Source organism: Agelaius tricolor, unplaced genomic scaffold (genome assembly GCF_023055355.1).
Source record: "Agelaius tricolor isolate 1412-34295 unplaced genomic scaffold, bAgeTri1.0.p SCAF_6, whole genome shotgun sequence".
Taxonomy (NCBI): domain Eukaryota; kingdom Metazoa; phylum Chordata; class Aves; order Passeriformes; family Icteridae; genus Agelaius; species Agelaius tricolor.
In genome coordinates, this window is record NW_027269266.1 from 44,763,938 (window position 1) to 44,786,229 (window position 22,292).

Below are 22,292 nucleotides of genomic sequence, written 5' to 3' on the forward strand. Positions count from 1 at the left end.
AGGAGGAGCTGCAAAGGTTTCACCGGGGAGCGACGGGCCGAGGGACGCGCTCGGCGGGCCGGGCTCGGGGAGGGACGGCGCGGCCCGGGAGCTGCCCCCGGCTGCTCCCCAGCGCCTCGGCCGAGCCCTCACCGTGCCGAGCTCCGGGCGCCCCGAGGGGGACAGGCAGCCCCGGAGCCGGGCGGGGAGGGCCGGGGAGCCCCTTCGGAGAGCGGCCGGCTCCGGGGAGCGGCGGCGGGAGAGGGAGGCGAGGGAGATCGGCGGCCCCGGCCGGGCGGGCAGCCGGGGAGCGAAGCCACTCCGCGGAGCTCCCGGCGGACAGCCTCCGACCCCTCGCTCCCTCCCTCCCTTCCTTCCTTCCTTCTTTCCCTCCTTCCCTCTCGCCGCTCCCTGGCGGCTGGCAAAACCTGCCCGCAGCACCAAGGGCGCTGACACCAGCCGGGGACGAGCCCGCCGGAGGCAGCCGGAGCCGCCGCGCTCTGCCCAGGTACCCCGGCCCTGTCCGAGGATCCGCGTTTCCTCCCCTGCTACTCCTCTTCTACCTTTTCCTCCTCTTCTTCTTTCCTCCTCTTCTCCTCGATCCTCTCTCTCCCTTTCCCCCGCCCCTCCCGCAGAGCGGCCGCGGGCGCAGCCCCCCGACGCCGCTGCCGGGCCGGGAGGTGCTCGGCGGGGCCGGGGAGGGAGTGGCCGGGCATCTCCCGGCAGGGAAACGGGGTCTGGGGCTGGCAGCCTGTCTGTGCGTGTGTGCGCCGGGGGGGAGGGAGGCATGGGGGCCGGGGGGTGCCGGAGGAGGGACTATGGGGAGAGGAAGGTATAAGAAGGGATGCGGGCAAGGGAGGGGGGTGATGGAAAGAGGGGGTGCGGGGCCGAGGGGCAGGCGCTGACAGCTGCTTTCCCCGCACCCGCAGTCCCCTCCCCCGGTGCCGCCGTGGGGTGGGACTCCCCGGCGGGCCGCGGTCTCCCGTCCCGCTCCCCACCCCCCCGCCGCTGCCCGGCGCCGGGGGTCGGTGCTGGGCCGGGCGTGCCGGGGGTGGGCGGGCTCCGCCGCCCGACGGCGCGTCCCGGACGCTGCCCCGCAGCCGGCGGGTGGGCAGCGGCACCCCCGGGACGATGCCGCCGCTCGGCGGGGGCTGGCCGGCGGCCCCGCGCCTCTCCCCGGCCTCCGCCGCCGTCCTGCTGGGCGTCCTGTGCCTGCCCGGGGCGCCGGCCTCCTCCCTGCTCACAGGTACGGCGGGCGCGGGCGGCGCGGGCCCACCTGCGCCGGGTGGCATTGCGCGGGAAGGGCGGCCCGAGGTGCGCCCGCGTGGGCTGGGGCAGGTGAGCACAGCAACCGTGCCTCTCTCCCCCCCAAAAAAGGTTTTCTTGTTCCTTTTCTTCCCCCGCCCCATTCTCCCTGTTTCCCCTCGAGGGTTTTATCTTCCTGAGATCTGGGGCATGGAGCGAAATGCAGAATCAAATTCTAGCGCAGGCGAGGAGCCATTAGACTTTGAGAAGTGAGTCCAGCATGACAGAATACCGACTAATCAGCATTAGGGGTGTAAAGGGTTTCCTAATTTGATTCCGTTTGACAGTCAGCCTGCTAATTTTGACTCATTTGCCAAGTGGTTGCCGTGCATTAAAAGGATGCTTGGTTTAGGGCTTGTGCTGGTCCAGGTTCTCAGAGTGTAATGGACAGCTTTCTGCTGATTTCAGTGAGCTCTGGATCTATCGTTATAGACGTATCCTGCTTTGCATGGAGTACTCGTTATTCTCCACACGTCATCCGAGAGAAGAAAAAGCGTCCTTCTTTGCTATAACTGGGGCACAAAGAAAGTCTAGGTTTGTGCGGCAATAAAAGGCCACTCATTCCCTGTTCTCTTTAGAATCTTGCAGAAATGCTGAACTGATTAAATTTGGCAAATTACGGCAGGGTTTAAAATTGAGGGCTAGGAGTGGAGCAAGGGTTAAACATGAGTGTGATGAGGATGGTTTCCAAAACTGTCAGGGTGAAATGAAATATGCTAGTATTTAAAAATTTTTATTTCTATTTCAGGATCGGTTGCAAAATGTGAAAATGAAGGGGAAATTTTGCAGATACCTTTTATCACAGACAACCCTTGTATAATGTGTGTTTGCCTGGTAAGTGTGTATTTCAGCTAGTAAGAACATCCAGACGAGTACTAAATGTAACTGCACAGAGAGGGGAATGTTTCAGATAATCAAATCTTGGGTGACTCTGTTGCCTTTATGTAACACAAGGTTATCTCAGAGCTGAGCTAATTGAAAGTAACCCAATACATGATCTGGCAATCATTTCTTTCACTTTAAAACCTGGACACAAAGTTGTACATGACTTTATTTCAGGACGTTGTGAAACCATGTTTACCATGTGAATTTGTGGGGAGAACTTTCACAGAGTTGGGGGTGCACCCAGAAGTCTTTGCTTGTAGCTCAGCAAAAAGAAGGAAAGGTAAGGTTTGGAAACGCTGCTGCTTTGAGCTCCCAGCTGGTCCCTGTCACAATCCCAGTGGGTGAGGAGCTCCACAAGGGTGCGAGGTGAAGGCAGCAACGTGACTGTATGTGCTGTAAAAGCATGACAGGGAAAGGACAAGTGATGCTTTCGTCAGAGTGCTCTGCCTGCTGTGCTGGGAGTGCAGTGGTTAATGGTGTTGTTAGCTGATGCACATTTTGGGGAGAAACATTCTGCTTCCTTGTCGTTCTGTTTCAAAGTTAAGCATTTTTGGGAGCAGTTCAGTTGGACAAGCCAAGGCCTAGGAGTTATTGTAAAACAGTCATTCTAAATAAAACTTCCTATGATATTTTTAAATAAAAGCCATAAACCTTAATTTACTGTTGAATGCAAAGAAAAGTATAGGCTAGAAAGCCTTATGTTTTACATTTTGGAATTTACAGAGTAGCTGAATGTACAGAACGTGTTCTACTTTAGGACTGAAATATCAACATACCCTCTCCCCTAATATTATTGATATTATTATTGTAAGTCTATAAAAGATGTAAAGAATTGTTTCAGACTGCCTTTTAGAAGGCAATTTTGGCAACTCTAGGATCAAGAGCATCTTGAGCCCCTCGAGGTTGATATCTATCACTGCACTGAGTTCAGTAGATTTTAGTGAGATCATTGATAACTTTATAGGTAATATTGATAAAGAATACCTTATTGATTTCTTCTGAGCATAGTCAGATGGGAAAAAGAGGAGCATGGGATGTGGCAAGTAAAAAAATCAAAGGGAAAACAAAAAGAGAGACGAAGCTGTGTTTTATCATGGATCACCTTCCCAAATATGTCTGCCACCACTTTTGCTAATGGAAGCTGGTGTTAACCAGCGAGGAAGCAATTTATCTGTGAAAGAGCAGAAGTTCAGTCTTGGGCATCAGGGCAATAATGCATGAGGGTAAAACACTTGTATTTATAGATCTCTCTAGACCTTGGCTTTATTAAATCAATGAGCACCCTTTTAGTGTGTGAGCATGAAGAACTGCAAAAAGCATTGGATGTAAGAATTCTAAATCCCTGTGGTTTTCAGGGCTTACTTTAGTGAAATGGCAGCTGAGGGCATTTGGCTCCTTTCTGTGCCAGGAGAACACTATGTTTTATTAAGCACACAGATGCCTAGTGAGTTACTGCAGTTACCTGCCCTGGCTGCACTCGGTTTTATTTCTGCCAAAGGATAAATGCAATCTCTGTTTCTTGAGTTGGAAGCTGGGAGACTTGGTAGAGGAGATGGAAACCAGTCTGGAGATACTGGCTTTAGTGCTGTGCGACATCCAAAGCATTGACTTATTGGACTGCCCCTTGCTGAAATCTTTGTTTAGGCCTGCCACTAGGGAAAAGATCAATTTTAAGAGGTCTAGGGAAAGAGGAAACAAAAGAAAAAATGGGGTGATTTGTGACCAGGAGGGAATAGAAAACCAGATTGCCTTACATTCAACTAGAAATATTGATTGTTTAATAACAATTCAGTGAGGAACTTTTTCTGGAAGAGTGATCATTCTCTTCAAGGGCAAACCTGATGGAAAGTCATACTGTAAGAGGTGAGCAGTTAAAAAGGGAGCTTGATAAGCTGTTACAGAAAGGAAGCAATTGCTGTTTAGGAGATGACAGAAAATTCAGCAGAGGGCACCTATATTAAAAACACTGGTAAAGAGAGTCACTGGAATTGCAGGTTGGATTATGGCATGTCTTCCTTAGTGGTGATGCAGTTCCATGACCACAGGCTGCCATAAAGAACAACACAAGCTACAGAAATCTGAACAGCTCTGGGATGAAGAGGAATATCTAAATAACTCTGGGTGCCCCATCCCTGTCAGTGTCCAAGGCCAGGGATGGGGATCCTGAACAACCTGATCTAATGGGTGACATCCCTGTCCATGGTGAGGGGTTTGGAACTAAGTGATCTTTGGCGGCCCTCTAATCCAATCCATTCTATGATTCTATTAACCTCCTTCCAGGGCTTTGCCCATCTCACAGATTCGAGGACACAGAACTGAAATGCAGGAACTGTATCATCAAGTGTTTGACAGAGCTTTGCAGACTGTCCTGTGGAGCATGCAGATGCATCCTAGTAAGAGAGAACGAGAGGCAGCACAAGCAAAATGATCTCTGGCTTTCTCTTAATAGGCTAAATCATTTTGGAGGCTAAAGCAACAGGTAGTGCTCTAGGAGCAAATGTGGTAAACATTGGAAGCTCATGGATAATGAGTAAGTTGCAATAATGAAATGAAGACTGCAAAGAGCAATTACAAAATCAATTCCTTTTACACCACTGGAAAGTCTTGGCAGGAAGACCAAAACCAAAAGTTTTCTTTTCTCATTGATTAGCAGAGACAGGGTGGACTGATTTTCATGGTAGGAACATGAGCAGAAGCAAAGTAGATAGAACCCAGACTGCTGTCTGTGGACACCTCTTTGGTAGAAGCTTATTTTAGAATTTTATTGTTAACACAAACTCCTGAATCTTGAATACAAGAGGGACGTTGGTGGGGATGTTCTAGAGATAGCCAAGTTTAGCTACCAAACCAGATTTGCTCATTCTTGAGCACTTGCTCTAACATGTGAAAAGAGAAGTTGAGGTGATAGAGAAGTTCACATTGAAAGTCATTGCTGGAGGTTTCATATATGGTGTGTGGTAAGCCATTCACTTCTGAGCTGTACCTAATGCTTTCTAATAGAAAAGGCACTGCACCCACAGTGAGATAGTTCTGCTTTGGATATCCCTGCTTGTCAAAATGGAATGTGTTGGAGTGCATGGAGCAGCTCTGATGCTGTTAATATAAGGCCTTTAATATAAGGAAACAGGTAAGACTAAGGGTGTGTAGGTGTGTGTATACATAAACACTGTAATGATCTGCATGCAAAAACTACCAGCTGAATAAGCCTCTATGGGTAAAATCTCGAGTTCCCACATTCATAATTTATGCCTCTACTAAATGGTCTTAATAATGCCATAAAAATGGTAATTTTTGATACCTCTAAGACAGTGGTTTCAATGTGAACTTTTACAATTACTACACTTTAGCAATGGCATAAGCATGAGTGAATTTGATCTCCAAAGAACTTGTCATGATTGCAGCTGACTGCAACAAATGGCCATTTTGTTTTTGTCCTTTTAGAGAAAAACATAAAAGAACAGAATGTGGTTTATCCACAAGGAATTTCTTGTAGGACTGATGAAAGCTCAGGTCTCCTAACTCCTGGTCGAATGGTTTGACTACAAAGACATTGCTTTTTACTTTATGCACTTCCACTTTACAAGTGGATGTGGGTGACACAGTCACAATCTGAACATGCTCATTTTCTGTCATGTCTCTCTGGCAACAGGCAGGCTGCACAGATGCCAGGTTTTTGGTGTGTCTGTTTTCTTGAGCTTCTTCTGAGGCATTGATGGACAAAAGACAAATTAAGGCTGTCTTCATGATCCAGAGGTTTGGGGAAGCATGCTTTACAACTTGCTGTTGCTGTCTGCAAAATGCTGTTAGAGCCAGAGTTCTCTGGTGCTCTGCCCACTTCTCTGAATGTCTTGGGGCTCTGCATCTCCTCGGAGATGCACTGCCTCTGGAAATAAAACATCCAGCCTTGTTTTCCATTGGATTTGAGATACTGGAAAAGGGCAAAGAAGGCTGAAGGCAACTGAAAGTACCTGTTTTTAAATGCTTTCACCTTATATGCTGTTAAACACAGACCCTGGGGAAAGTACTTAGAGCTGATGGGTAAAACAGATACACAGAAGTTGCACTGGAAAATTGTTTTTCTGATTGTGCCATGGCTGAGCATCCCATTGCAGCTGTGTTTATAGCTAAAGACTTTCCTGATGAAAGGATGGGAATTGCTCTCAGCTGCACCAAGTTGGGTATCAGATAAAGGTAAACACTGAAAGGAAATGCTGGATGTGATGGCCAGTAAGTTAACCAACCTTATGAAGAAATATTGTCCAAAAAAGGGAAACTATTATTTCATATAATGGTGTGGCCCCTGACAGTACAAAAAACATTGGAGAACATATGATTGTGACATTATGTCATGCTTAATGGTCAACAGTAAAAATGTCTTAAGTCTTTTTGGCTTCTGAAAATCAAAGTAGTGAAACGGTGGTTATGAAGATGAGTGAAAAAATTTTGTGTTTTAGGGAACTAGTCTGAATTGGTAATGATGTTTATAGGTAAAAATACATAATCTTGATGGTATTCACAATGGAGTTATATTGATTCACTTTGAGAAATCGATTCCAGTTATTAAATGCTTTAAGACTGCAAATGATTATAGCTACACTACCTAATGCAAAAATTATCTTCTAAAATTATCCTCCCACATCTGTGGAAAAATGATTTTTTTTTAAATCCATAGGAACACTTTGCACATTTTGTTCAGTTTGAGAAGCCCAAACATGTTGTGTATGACATTTTCAGATCTTTCTCTGTTATATGTGTAAGTTTTGGGCTGAAGGTAGTGGAGGCATAAGTAAACTTCTGTTAGCAGAACCAAACAAGGCTTCATAAATATAAAAGCCTAGCACATTTTGGTAAGTTTGGGACTTTTTGTATATTGAGGATTTTGAAATGTTAGGGGGAAAATGCTATTAACAGACTATTAAGGGAATTTTTGATTAGATTTCTTTTATTTGACTGTCAGCATTTAAAACAGGCATGGAATATTTAAATTCAGATCTGGTACAAGTACGGTAAATGATGAAATTCAGCAGAGTTTTTGTTAGTACAGCTTTTTGGCTGGAAGCTATCTAGCACTCAAAATAGAAGTAGGCTCACAACTGATATTATGGCATTTGCTTTCAAGAAATACGTGCTTCAACATACACGTGGAAAAGACATAAAAATGCTGCAGTCCGTCGGAAATAGGTGAAATGAGAACCTGTGCATAATTATAGGGTGAGAATGTAAAAAGACCACAGAATTAACTTAGCCCCAGTTAAAGTTCTGAGTGCTGAGTTTTTTGAAGGTGAGATGAGCTCAACGGTGACAATGATGACAGGTGGTGGTGCCAGCAGTGGTGTGGAGAGCCATGTCATTTCATGCTCGTTTGTCATCTCCTCCATGGACCCTGAGCACCTCTCTAGAAGCAAGCAGGGATCCAAGAATAATGTATCCATTGGCCAGTGATGTGTATAATCTCAAAATGAACATACCAAAAATGCCAGTTGAAAGGGACAGAGTAGAAGTGAGGAACTGCAAGGAAATAGGTAAGTGTACCTCAGCTAATGCTGGCCTTGCCATTGCAAGGGCTTCTGGAATTTTTTTGAAGAGAATGAATGATTTGAATTTTTGTATGCTTTTTATGGGGAAAAAAGGTCTTTTATTATCTTTTATTCCCCAAAATAGTTTAGAACAAGTGAGTTGTGTAATTGTAATCTTGACAAACCACATCTAAACCAGAGCCGTTTTCCCCACCTTTTCTCCTCCCCCCGTCCCTCATGCTTGTGCCTCAAACTTACCAATTGCACCTGAGGAGTGGTAATCATATGTCTCAACCTTTTATCACCTAAATCCAGACCAGAAGGAAATAAATGTAAGCCAGAAAGGATAACCAAGTGTTGGAAATCTGAGAAAAGTTTGGAGACAGGAGCTCAGGAACTAGAAATCAGAGCTTTGATTGCCATAAATTTTATTCAGCATGAAACATCATTCTGTAGTTTAAATTTCCTCTTTTAAATCCAAATAAGCAGTGTAGAATTTGACCTTTGCTCATAAAAAATAATGTCAAATTTGTCATTATAAGACCTCGTGTTCTGCCTAGCTTGAACTAGTAAATTGGTGAAACCAAGTGCAAGCAAACCAAAAAACTGAAGAAATAACTTTGATGTTTGTTCCCCGCTGCACGCACACACCTCCAGCCAAAAAGAAGCCCAATCCTGAAAACCATGTCTTCATTGCAGGCTAAAGCAAAACAGCTACTAGATTGCTGGGGTTCTTTACCTATAGCAGAGCTGATATCTGTGGCACAGTACACAAGTTAAAAGCACGTAGCTAGCCTGAGAGCAAGTGTTTGACACATGTTCAGTGAAGATGGCAGTGTTTTAGTACATGAGGATTCAATTGTTGTTGCTTCAAGGTATAATGCGGCCCAGATGACTTTTAGTGGAGTAGTGCATATTAAAAACCAAACAAAAAATCATCAAACAATTCTTTCATACCTATTTTATTTAATTTAATTTCAATAGTTTACATACATCAGCTACAGAGTCTACCAAGACTGCATCTTCTTTCAATTTAAATATTCTTGGTCTTTATTACTGTATAATACAATCAGCTTTCTCTTCACCCACAAAAATAATAAACAGAGAGACAAAAAAGCCTATGATACAGTAGTGTACTGATACTTTTCACCCCCATATTACTCCAAAAGAGAATGCTTTTTTGATCGGTGCATGAAGGGTTCCTGAAACCCAAACATGCTCCAACATGATGAAAGTTTTATTAGGTTTTTTTTTTTTCCAAATACAGATGTATATGCAACCTCTTAAATGAAAAAAACCCAACACCCCCCACCCCAAAAAACAAACCCTGAAAACAAAAAACAGACATAACGCCATGTCTGGTGCAGCAGGGTGTCCCATATGTGCTTTGTCATAGAAATGAAAGAAATGTATGTATGAATATGTATATACATGTATATATGAAGGAGGTCTTGCAAGAGGGAGGTGACTTGGAGCATGACCCAGAGGTGGATTGTGATTACTTTGGTAAAATCTTCTTGAGGATGATTCTAGAAGGTTCACCTGTAGTTGTTCTTAATTCATGCAGAACATCTGTGAAACAAGAGTTTGACCTGCCTGACAAACTGTCTGTGGTAGAGGATGGTTACTCTGGCTTGATCCTTAAAATTTCCATCAGAGTTTTGTGGAATGTTCAAGTCAGTTTAGTTCATATACAGGTATGCCCACCCTGGTCAAGTAGTACCACATGCAACATCTCATGTGATTCCCTCCTCTGGGGAACGAGCATGGATTGTATAGTATTGTTTGTTGTGTCTGTGCCATCCGCGGACCTCTTGATGTCCACTTTCTGCACTTCATTTCCAAGAGCTGCCTCAGACTGTGGCACATCCCTCACAGGTATGTTGGCCTTCAGAGCACTCTGCTTTGTCGTGACAATTACTTTGGGGATGTGGTACACAGTCATGTGTAACAGCTTATGATGAAGCCTTTCTGCAAATCTGCAGGCTGGAAGAAGCTATTTCATGTTGTTCTCAGACCACATGGGCTAGTGAAGAGTTCACTACTTGCACATTTCTAACATAGGCAGCTGCACTGAGCAAATACACATATGCACACAGTGCTGAACTGATTATAGGTCTTGGCAAAACCCTCCTGGAAGAGAGCTGGTGATATGTCACTGTAACGATGATGAAGATCCAATCCATCATGTATGAAAATGGGATTCTCTTTGGTGTAATTAAAGGATCAGATCTCTCAAATACAAAAGAATATGTATAAATAATACATGGAAAAGTATGAAGGGCACAAAAATGCCGTAAACTAAATGGAAAAATGTAATATAACTTGCAAATGTCTTTGGAATGCGTCTACAATAAGCGCAAAATGGATCAGTCTAAGTTAAGACACTTTTTTATTGCCAATAAGAAAAACATTATTAAAGAGCTGGTCCAATATCAAAATGGCATTTAAAAAGCATACAGTTACCTGTATATAGTTTTTATTAGCTTTCAAGTTTCTTCCATTGAGTTGTTAATGGTCCTTTTAAGAATTATGGTTCTGTAAGTGAATGGCTCACAGTGTCAGTACTTCTGCTGCTCTGCTTTGTGCTGCTGTATAAAAAAGATATTTTTTCCCCATCAAATATCTGGTTTTATTTCCCCATCATGATTTAATAGAAAATTTTGAGGGAAGAAAAATATTAAAAAACAACCAAAAAATCAAATGAAAATGCAACCTCTTTATATTGAGCTTATGGCCAAATAAAAGGCCATTGTGAAAAAAAAAACCCAATCTTACATAAAAGCTTTTACCTGTATTACTACTATTAACATGGCTATCATACTGGTACTTGCTTATACTGTACCTAATAACGGGTGTGATTACTTCCTTTGAGGCCTCTTGGCCTCTTCATCTTATGCATTAAGCTTCAGGTAAAAAATTCCTAGTCTGACTGTTTGATTGAGCTCTGTGCAGTGTTTTGCACCCACCTGAATCAAGTGCTGGGCTCTGGATCCAAGTACAGCATGGATCTTATCCCTTATCATCCCCAGAAGCTCAGAAGCTGACCTTGTGTGCTGATGCCTGAATTTCATAAACTTTTTATCTGTCTCTTCATTTATTTTTTAGACTTTTTCCCTTGATTTTTTTTTTCTCTTTTCCTCATGTCTAGAATCCACTTGCTCTAGATAGTCATCCATAATCTGGTGTCAAAGTAGGACTGTGTATCACTACCTTGCTGAGAAAATAACTTGTCTTCATGCATTGTCTATGATTTTCATGCCTTTTACTTGTTGTCCATTCTACACATCAATCTCCTGGCTATAGTTTTCATTTTCATTTTCTGTATTGTTTCCCAGATTTTTCAGAGAGGGAAGCATTGCACGTGTGTGCTGGGAAGTGCTATGGCACAAGGCAGTACTGTGGAACAGCATTAGAGTTGAGATATATTTATTCTTGTGAGTACTAAGGATGGGGATGTGATGAAATGCCATGTAGAAAAAATGATACCAAAGACCTGATGTTTTCCCAGACAAAATGCAGTCCCAGTTTCTTTGAGTCCCTGTTTTAAGTAAACCTTTGCACGAAGCTTCAGTGTTAGAGGTCGAGTGAGGCCATCTCAGAGCTCTGCTGACCTGGTTGCACTGCCTTTTGCTCCAGAGACACTCTGGTTCACCCTGGGCATTGGCAGTCGGTCACCTGGTAGCAATGCAGCCTAAAGCATGTGCAAACCTCAGCAAGCAGTATTGAAACTTCCTGTAAGGCTCGAGAAGTTGAAGAGTGCCATTTCTGCCTCACTGAGAACCAGGCATAGCTCAGCCCTGGGCAGTGTGCTCAGTGTAACCCCAGGCTCCTCTGTTGGCTGCAGGATCAGCTGCCCCTCTCCCCATCAGGCCATGGTATGGCTCAAATCCTCTTTCCTGGCTAAACATCTTGCTTGAGGCATGGCAACAGCACCTTGCACTTCTCCATAACCAGGGGGATGCAAACAAAGATGTTGCATACCCCTGGCCAGGAAAATCAGATTTCTGACAGCTCACAGGTTGGAAATCTATGTGTTTTGGATTATGTTTCCTTGTTTGGGGTTTGGTTTTTTTTCACCTGCTCCTGACATGTTTATGTTCAGTTATACTAAGTGGCTTCAATAGGAAATGAGAGTTTCCCAAGGCTTGGAATCATCAAAGTATGTTCTGTTGGCCAGCTAGACTCATATGTTTGCATTTGTTTTTCTGTTTTGTCTTAGGATTTATTAGTGGATGACGAATAACAGACCTTGGTTGTCCTGAGATTGCCTCCTTGTTCTTTTTTATGTCTGGATGTACAGTTGAGGTACGGTTTCAGAGAGATGGAGAAGAGCTGATAAATGATTGCTCTAGGGCTACATGATGATTATGATCTGATTGTGCCAGTTAGTGAAACATCTCAGGGTTGTGTCACCTAGATACCACTGAGGCAGGAAGGAGCCAGGAGGGTGGCTGGCTTTGAGATAAGGCTGTTAGCTGAAGGATTGCCTGTAAGACACAAAACAGTGATAAACCAGAAGGCTCTCCTGCTACAGGGAGGCTGTTGAACTTTTGCTTGTTACAGAGAATATTTTTTTCTCTGTATATGACAGTGCACAGATGATAATTTTCATATGTAGCACTTTACCCTTCTACCCAAACAGTCCTGGGGATAGCTAGCCTGGTGATTCAATCTGGAAAATCCTTTTGATTCAAATAAATGAATGAAATTATTTTGGCAGAAAAAATGCAAAACATGCAAGTTCTTTAGCCTATAAACCAAGTCTTAGTGCGTGTTTGTAAGTGCAGTGGATCAAAAATGCTGGAAAATTAAAATTGCTGCACCTTAAAATGTTTGGGGTCTGGTAGTATAAGGAATCTTTTTAACAGATGCATGTTTGTGGCATAATCTGTCCATGATCTATAGACATGAAGCATTTCTGGAGGAAATTGTTGATGTAGACTAAGATGCAGCAGAATGCACTGATACTGAACCAGAACCTGTTTAACATGAAAATGCAGAAGAAACTGCCATTTATATGGCTTCTGAGAAAATGCCTGTGTATGTTCAGTTTAACTTGGCAAGGTTTCCAATCATCAAGAAAAAATAATTTGACCCAAAGATCAATCTGAAGCTGAAATTTATAAAATATCTACAACTAGAGGCTATGATAGTAAGAAATTTGAATGGTTTAATGCACTTGTTGTGTGAAGCATAAATATTTGCTGCCTAAAACTTTGTATAATTGTTTCAGTATAAAAGGAGTATCTTTGATATAATTTTATTTTTTTTGAAATAATTAAACCAGTCCACATAAAAAGAAACATAAAAAGGTGGAAACCAAAAAAGGGGAAAAGGAAGCAAACCATGTACCAGAAAAGGGAGTTTTGTTGGAAGGCAGCCTTTTGGAGAAATGGGAAGGCAGCTCCAAGCCTGTTCAGTGGGCACAAGGACTGCGGGCAGGAGAGGATGTGGATGCAATGTCACTTCAGGAAAGTTACGTGTGGCTCTGGAACCAGAGGTCTAGAAGGATTTGAAGCGTCTTCTGGAGATTTAATATGACTCCTGCGTGTTTGTAGACAACTTGTGTCTGTGCCCACGAGGTACTGTTCCCATCGGAGGATTTAGGTTAACCTGCTGAGTGGTGCTGAGGTTGGGCTGCTGGCCCAGGCTGCCCATGCTTTCTGTCTTCCTCCATTGAGAAGACAGCTCTGGACAGGAATTCCTTACAGCTGTCATGCCGAGCAGAGAGCTGGCAGCAGTTGCTGAGTACAAGGCCTTTCCCTAAGCCCCCCTCTGTTTTGGGGCCAAGCACCGCATGCTGTGCCATTCAGGGTTCACTGCTCTGACCTGGGTGACAAGAGCATCTGCTTCTATATCATAGAGCTTAGTAGTGGGAGGCTGGGGGAGAACAGCAGTTTATTGTATCAAGCAGTATGTCGAGAGCCACTGATGAAGAGATTAGTGATCTCATCTTGGTCAGGATCTCTAGGGTAGAGAAGTACATTTCACTTGCCCGTATAAAACACAGCAGTGTGGACAGGCTGGATGAAACAGTGTTTCTCTTCTAATCCAGACCTGGCTGTGACTTGGCAACAAGGACTTTCTCTAATTGCAGAAGAAGGTACAGTTAATAAAAAATTAAGTTTCCAAGACCTCAAGTGGATATTGTTTTAGTTTTCCTTGGTTCAGCTGCAGGTTCTCTGTTGTACACACTTGAATCTCTCATCATAAAGATCCCCTCTTGTCTTAAAGGCGTGAAACTTTTGGATTTCAGATCATCTTTCTGCCTCCCCTAGCTGTCCAGGTAGAAGGATTGCTGCCTGAGTTCTTGCTCAAAAAGAACAGTGCTGTCCCACACAATGAAATCCTGTCTATCTGCCTTCAGAGCACTGTGGACTTTAAGCCAGGCATAATCTGTTTCCTGACATTTGAGTCTCATTAATTGGGTTAACAAGATGCTATCTACACTCCATACTTATGTAAATAGAACCTGCTAGCAAAGATCTTAATGGCACCTGATATATCACACTGCCTTTACATCCATCAAGAGGTACCCCTGCAGGAGTCACTTCCAAAAGCAGGTTGTGTTCTTGGTCCCATGGGTCCCTTTATAAGCTGTAAGAAATGCTGGTGGTCAAGGCCAACTGTTCAGATGTCTTTCAAGTGTCCCACTGGTGACCAAATCTCACTTTGTCAAGATGACAAATGACTTGTGCATACCCTGTTCACCTTCGAGCTTCGCTCTAATGTCAGCTCCATTTACTTGTCAGAAACAGGTATTTTTTTTACTTCCCGCAGTGCAAGTGGAGCAAGGGAAAGGAAGGAGTGAAGGGAACATGGGCTGAGGAAAAAAAAAACCTGCTTGTATGGCTTCTATTCAATGTACTATTATAGCTGAGATTTGCAAGCTTTGGACATACCAGAATCTGTTTGTTTGTACATGTGCAAAACAGAAAGAAGGGAATTTGCTTTTCAGAAGTGAGAACTGTCCCTGCAGGGCTACGATTATGCAAAAACATGTTTTAACCACTGGATTTTTCAAGAAGAAAGTGGTTGTGTAAGATGAGTTTCTTATTTTGGACAGCAAATTTTTTCCAGAGCAGCATTTAAAAACAAGTGTTTAATTAAGAGGGTCTACCCAGAGCATGGGGCATTGTGCATATGTCTGCACTGAAGAGCTCGACTCAAAGCTCTGAGCTCTCATGGGTGGTTTCATTGACTGCAGTGGTATTGTTATGTGGCTAAGTGATCACTGCTGTGATTGAGAGCTGTTACATCTCACCCAAAAACAGCCATGGCCAGGCCACAAAATATGGTCAAAGTCAGCTCAAGGACTGTGAAAGTGACATTGACAGCTTTGGCTTTTAGTTTCTTCTCAATGACTTCCATATCGCTTTTGCTTAGTGCACAAGTCAAAATATGCTTTTTCTCCTATTAGCTACAGTGTTGAAGTTTTGAAAGTCACAATCTTACTGAATTTGGCAGTATGATTAATCACAACAAAGGAAAGCTTATTCTACCTTTCTTCTTTGCATCTGATGGAGGCAAAGAAGTTTCAGTAGATAGGAAGTAGAAACACCCAGAAGTGAGATGTGTGAAATTAAACATCCCAGTGTCATAAGCTTTTCTGACTAATTCTCCCAAGACCTTAAGCCTTCCTTTGCTGGCAGCAGCTGGATGAAGACATCTTGAGGGTGATGCCTGCCGTGGGTTGCCCATGACCCAGGATTACCACAGCCCCTACAAGATTTTATTGCAGCCAAGCAGCAGTTGCAGCAAAAACGAGTGTGGCTTTGTGAGTTGAAGGCAGCATTAAAAGACCCTGAAAGCTTTTGCCTCCTCTGGGGGGTCCTGCCCGAAATGTTCCTTTTCCTTGTCTCTTCCCGCTCTTCTCTGTGCTGACTGACAAGTTGAAGGCTGTGCCTTCTCTCTGCAGACTCTGCTGTGAATAACCTTTTTTTATTTTCTAAAACCACTGCGTAGCACGGGCAAGATCACGTAAGGAAACAAATTCAGGGTCAGTTCTCAGTTTCCTTGCAAGTTCATTAAAACAGCAGTGTCTGGAGGCCTTTTGCCTAAATAATTTCATAATAGAAAACAGACTCTCGTTGCTTCTTTCTTTTGGGCTACTATTTTTATTTGGTTGTTGTTCCTCAAGCGTTTTGGTCCTATTTCAAAACTTGTTCAATTAAATGAAGAGACTGTTTTTTTGGTGCTTTCCGGTTTAAAAGCTGTACAGCAAAAACTTCTAGGAGTCCTCTGGATTATGGAGCTACGACTGACAGGGATTTTCTTCTCAAAATAACATTGGAAAACCCCAAAGTATAGCTTAAACATTTGAAAGAAAATAAAAAACCCCTCCCCTTTCTCTCCCCCAGCTGAGATCTCCTGTCACTGCTTCTGGCATGCATCACATCTTTGAGGATACAGTATCATGAGAAAACTGTCACTTGGTGATGTATTAGGGTAATATATCATGAGAGCATCGTTTCTTTAGAGGATATGGGCAGTAAAAGACATGATTCTGGCCAGACAGAGCAGCAGGGGACCCTGCTCTTTTTCTTTCCTTTTCTTTAATCTAGCCCTGTTTTTGTGTTGTACAGGAGTGAGTTTCTTCATGGGATATGACTTGTTGCAGAGTAAGTTAGGAGGCCCATTGGGCTTTTTAAAGTCTTTAAGAAGTACATGGCCTCAAGGGCTGCTTTGTTCAAAGTTTTTAGAACAGACTGAAGCCCAAAACTAGAGCGTTTGCCACTGCTGAAATCTCTAGTGTAAAGACTGAGTAAGCAGGCTTCAGATAAAGAAGGTAATAAAGATGCAATGACAGGTACCTATTGTTTGGATATATATTTGTAGATTTAGCCTATCAAATTGTGATGAAATGATACTTATTTAAAAAGCAGTCAATGTATTTATTTTTAATAAATATCAAATGAAATTTTAATTCACAACATTAGAAGAAAAAAGAATATCGGTCAGTATTTAGTCTCTAATAGAAAATACAGTTATCGAAAACAGGAATTCTGAACTGATAGATTTGATTTTGACGTGCTTCGATTTTGATGTCCTTTTTATTGTTTTAATAGCTTTGTTTATCTCTCATTGACAATATCTACCAGGAAATAGCAGTGTATAGTACTGGGATAACATTAGTAAAGAAAGAAAAGCAGAATATTTTTAGGGCACTCTTTTGATGAGCAGGGCTAGTTTTTGAGATGAGCCAGAACATGACACCATATCTTGATCTAAAATTTTGAATTCAAATGATTTAATAATTTATTTTAAACCTTTGGTGTAGTATGCTTTGCCCTCTATGAAATCATCTAGATAATTCATGAGTGTCATCTTCAATGATTTTTTAGGAGTAGAATTTATTTTGGGCGTTTTCAGGACAATTTTCTTGGCAGACTTGTCCTTCTCCAAGCCATCCTATGACACTTAAGGGGGACCAGTATTCTCCAGGATACACCCAGGACAGCAATGCTGTTCCACATCTGCTGACTTCAGCTGTGTTTGGTGGATCAAGCTCAGGTAGTGGAAGCTTTTATGGCCCTCAGATGCCCGTCACTTCTCTGGGAGAATGAATTCTCCACCAGCTTCTGTCAGGGTAAACCAGACTAGGACTAGGCTGGACCTTGCCTTCAGCATCACCCATTTAGTTGAAAATTGGTTGGGTAGTAATCATCCAAAAGGTTTTTCTGACTGATCTGAGTACCTGAGAACATTCAGCAAGGGGTAGATCATAAACTTACAGGGCTGGGTCAGTGAGCTTTTACAGAAGCATGGGTCCAGGTTTGCAGCTGGAGCTTCAAATTGATAGGTATTGCCTGTGATTACCTACTGCAATTACCTTTTTCTTAGGTATTGTCATCAGATTTAAGTAATTGATAATTGAGTCAAACTCTTCATTGACAAAAGAGAAACATAATCCTGTGAATTAAAAGTCAAAGAAAAGGATGTGAGTTTTAAAAGTGTGCATCTCATGAAATGTCAGGGTGTGGTCTCCCACAGGAATCCCTGTGTGTAACCCTTCCTTGAAATCTGGCTCCTGGATTACTTTGGGTATTTTTTTCACTACAGTATGAACTGCTGGGAACTTGTGAAGGCCCTGTCTCTTATTGCTAGAAGACTGCCATGCTATTCTGCTGACAGGTAAAGAGTGTTGCCTATAACTGTGCAGCTGAAGAACTCTAATCTGAAGCTGCACTTGGAGGTTGAGGTGGAGACAGGGAGACTGAGAGCTACATGGTCTGGATCCTGCTCTGACTGATCCTGCTCTGGCTTTCTGACTGAAATGTCAATCTGCAGTCACAGTAATTCTGTCTGGCCATGTCTACCTTGTCCCTGAGCTCACTGGAGCAGGGATGTGCTGCAAAATGTTTGATGTTCTGGGACCCTGACCTCAGCTGCAGCCTTAGTATTAATGCCAGCAAATGTAGGAGGAAGAGATGGCGCTTTCTTTTCACCAAATGCTGGTGCACAGGGCTGCTGTCAGGGAGTGTTGCTATTGCAGCAGGCCACCAAGGTCACTTTCCTTGTGCTGGTGTACATCATTAAGCACAGTAAAAAAAAAAAAGTCTGTTCAGACTGTAAGGGGTTGTGAGTGATTTGTCCTGAATCACTTGCACATACTCATGTCTTCCTCACAGCAGTGGGGAATACCCATTTGAAGTGAAATTTGGTGTCATCTTTCAGCAGGGCCTTTGTTTTAATCATCTTTCCTAGGGAGCAGGGAGAGCTCGAATTATGAAGGGGGATGGTTGGTGCTGGCTGAGCATCACCACAGGAAGGTTGCAGCCTCCTCCCTGCTCACCCTGAGAGGCCAGATAAGCTAAACAGATTACAGGGATAAGGGGGCAAATCAAAGGCTACTGGGCGGTCTGCTCAAAAAAAGGAACGAGACACTGTGAACTGAACTAAAATACTGTCATTTGTATCTAATGCAGTTCATACTGAAATCATGGTCACATTCTGCCACAGGCAAGGACCTAATGCTGAAGGTACTGAAGTGTCTGTTTGACTTCACTCTTGTGAGTTGTTGCATTACAATTTTACATGCTTAAAATAATGGGACCTTTCTCTCTTGGTGAAGCATGTGCCTTGGTGTTTGTAGGGTTATGTGGAGAGAATGCTATAATTTTCCTGAGAACAAACATCATTTCATAGGGAAATATTTTTTTCACCTTGAATTTAGAAATGCATCTGGTGTCCTAAATGATGTTTTTACTGTACCCACAAAATTTGTTTTGCAAGAGAAAGAAACCCCAGCAGAGGATTGGAAGGGAATAAGGGAAATGTCATCATCTCATCTCCCTTGACAGTGATTCAAAGAGTCTGCAGACATCTCTCCTTGAGGAGTGGTGTCTCCTCCCTGAACCCTAATGGTGTGGCTCTTGCTCAGGTAGAGAAATGCTCATGGAAGACAGCAGTCCCACAGTTTTAGCAGGGATCTCTTGCTTGCATCAACTCTGGTTTGTAAATCAGGCCTGAGACAGAGTTCCAGGCAGGAGTGCCAAAGAAGCAAGGGTACTATTTTCAGAAAGAGCCTCAGGTTTTGTCTAGACCATGAGTTAAGCATGTGTCTGAGCCTGTTCTTGAGTTCAGGCTGGCCCAGCATTGGGGTTGTTTGCATGTAAACATAGGTGCAGGCACAGGCTTGGGACTCGCAAGCTTTGCTGAGGGACAGAACCTGTGGCCAGTGCTGGCCCAGACCTTTCCTCCCGTGGCCTGTGTGGTGTGAGTGTGGCTTCTTGTGTGCTTGAGAGGATGCTCTGGCTGTGTGCAACACCTGGCCGAGAGCCCAGCAGTGTGGCCTAAGAACATGGGATCATGGCACGTGGCAGGGGCCGGCGTTGATTGGAGCCTGCCCTTTGCCTTGCGGTGGAGAGGCTGCCCATGTGAATTGAATACACTTGTTTCATTAATTTTAAATGGCTCTTTCTTCTCCTAAGGCTACATGTGTGTATTTGAAAGCTCCATCCCATATTCCTCGGGGGCAACTTTTGCCATTGTATGAAAATTGTTATTGTTTTCATGGGTGATCCCACAGCCTTCTCCTAGCAGAAACTTAAGGACACCCTGAGCTACTTGGTGAGGAGTCCTATCAGAATTGCCAGCAGGACTATGATGAATAGTGGTAAAAAATGAATTTCAGGATTAGTCATTAATGGTAGGTATTCCTACCTAATCTCTCTCTCTTGCTTTTATTATTTTTCTCTCCACAGCATTTTTTTTTGGTTAAATGAAAGTTTAAGTAACATTTTCCCCATTCAGTATAAATAATTAATAACCTCGGGGTATTAGAAATGCAGCGCAAGCTTCCTAAAAGCATTTTCAATACATAAAAAGAAAGAAAGAAAAACAACCCCAGACCATCACTGTGGACATCTGTCCCCCTGAGAAACCACATCTTCAATGTCTTCTGCAACCAGCTGTTATAGCACAAGAGTAGGCTCAGAATACCATTGATGTAAGCACTCCTTGGTACAGTCCTGAATAAACGAAGCAGACTCCTATTTTGCTTTCTTTTTTTTTTTCCCTCTTGAAGCCAAATCCAGGTTGAAAAGAGCCATCCTCCTGGTGGCTGCTGTGAGCCGGCAGGAGTCCAGTGGGGAACCCTGTAGAAAGTTGGCTGTGGCTTCCAAGCTGTGGTTTGGCGCATATCCTCTCCAAGATCTCTGCCAAATATTCAGACTCCTTTTTAGTGTGTGGGTTTTTTTTTTTTTCCTTTCCTTTTCATGTTGGCATTTTATTTAGCTGTACCATATGAGTTTAAGGCTGTTAGTTTGATATAATTTGTCGCCAGAATGGGCTGTTTTGTGTGGGGTTCTTTGATGGAAGGTAAAAAATATGAGGTGCATGTAAAAGCTGAACAAATTGTGTTGAGGGGAGGTTGTAGTAAAGGTAACATGAAGCAGTAGCAGTGATATTGGGTCTGGTTAGTGTATCTCTCCTGTGTGGGAATTTGACATCACCTCTGCATGCCTACTTAAGGGGATCCATGGTTCTCATTGGAAAAGTGTGGGAGAGGGGAGAAACATGGACACCCAAAAAAATTTCTGATCTTTTCCCCAGATGCATTGAAACATGAGTTCTCCACAGCTGGGCTTGGTGAGTGCAGTGAGGAGTTCAGGGTGACCCTCCAGCACTTCCCTAAATTTTCCTTTTCAGGGGAGTCTGGGATTCCAGAGTGAGCCCTTTGCTGAGCTGAGCACTGGCTGGGGAGTTGCGTCAGATGCGGCAGTATTGTTCTGGATCAGCCTGACCTCTTTTAAAAAAATACCCGTTTTTCCAACACTAATAGAAACCTTAGCTGAGGTTCTCTCCCTTTCTGTGTGTGTGCCTGAGCACTAAATTAAAAAAAAAAAAATAATCCCAGATGTGAATCTATAAACCATCTGTTTAAAATAACTATTGTGCAGGACTGTAATTAAAAGTTATTTATTATGAATCTTGGGATCCTATTATGGATTTGACTGACTCCCAGCTTTCTGACTTAGCAAAGGGTTTATGTATTTATGGGCCATGTGTCTCTTCCGCACTTCTTGGTGCCAGAGTGCATGTCCTTTAAACAAAAGGGAAAAAAAATCCCCTACCCTCCCATAACTGTTGGCTTCTGACTGTTGCCGTCTAAGAAGTTTTCTCTTAAGAACAGCAAAATTCAAAGTATCTGAGAGCTTTCAACAGATTCAGAGACACTGTTGACAGCCCAGATGGAGGCTTGGTAATACAGCTCTCCTGCATGCAGCTACTTAGCCACTCTCTAAATGTATGGCTGGGACAAGTAATGAAATGTTATGATTACTGGGGGTAGGAGGGGACATAACTGGGAGGAAAGGATTTGTTGCTCAAGTCCCATTTGCTCTCAGCCTCCACTTTGCCCTTGTGAAATGGGAGGGGAGGAGGCAGCAGAACTGAAACAAGCAGATGGACAGTAGACATTAAGAGCAGTGTTTTGGGCAACTGGGTGAAGGGAAAAACCCAGCCTCCAGATGACAATTACTCTTTTGTTTTATTTTTGTACTTTTACACCCAGTGGACCCAGGAGATCTGCACTGGATAATGCCTGACTGCAATAGACTAAACAATGATTTACCAGCCCTGCTTTATCTGCTGCAGGCCTGTGATGGATCAGCATGGTACATTAACCCTTTCCTCCACATCTGCTGACCTTGTTTTCCACAAGATACAACACTGAGATAAAACAGCAGAACTTTTTTAGAAAGAATTTTGGGATAATAGTAATAATAGTACTAGAAGCAGTAGGAGGATGCACTTCCCTGGAATTATGTTCATCTCTTCATACTTCAAGAGGGATTTTGCCATGAGGACAATCCCAGGGCAGCAATATGTTGCAACTGGGGCTCTACTGTATGGTTTTTTTCACCAAAAGACCCCACAAGGAGTGGTGGGGCTGCAATCCTGAGCAATGCTGTACCTCACACCCTGGAAGAGCAGCCCAGCCCTGATGGCAGAGAGTTAGGCAGCTTGGGATGACATGTGAAACAGCCTGTTTTGGGGCTATAGCAAGCTAGAGAGGATGAACATCAGCTTTGCAAATCCTACTCTGTTTTAGTGCTTAGCTGCTCTTCTATTTTGTGCTGGCAAAGATTTGGCTCTATT

General features: G+C 43.4%; 1 protein-coding gene across 5 annotated transcripts in view; it reads left to right on the forward strand.

Moving 5' to 3' along the window:
- The first annotated feature begins 346 nt into the window (after window positions 1-346).
- The window catches only part of BMPER (BMP binding endothelial regulator), a 147,896-nt gene continuing 125,950 nt past the window's right edge, over window positions 347-22,292 (forward strand). Inside the window, exons 1-2 of one of the 5 annotated variants that reach the window (XM_071429634.1) lie at window positions 347-487; window positions 2,033-2,118. In XM_071429634.1, the coding sequence (XP_071285735.1) occupies window positions 2,104-2,118 (15 nt within the window). In that variant the 5' untranslated portion in view covers window positions 347-487; window positions 2,033-2,103. Of the gene's footprint in view, window positions 488-622; window positions 737-927; window positions 1,226-1,479; window positions 1,819-2,032; window positions 2,119-22,292 lie in introns of those variants that run through there. The other 4 variants (XM_071429636.1, XM_071429633.1, XM_071429635.1 and 1 more) reach the window with 4 other exon arrangements.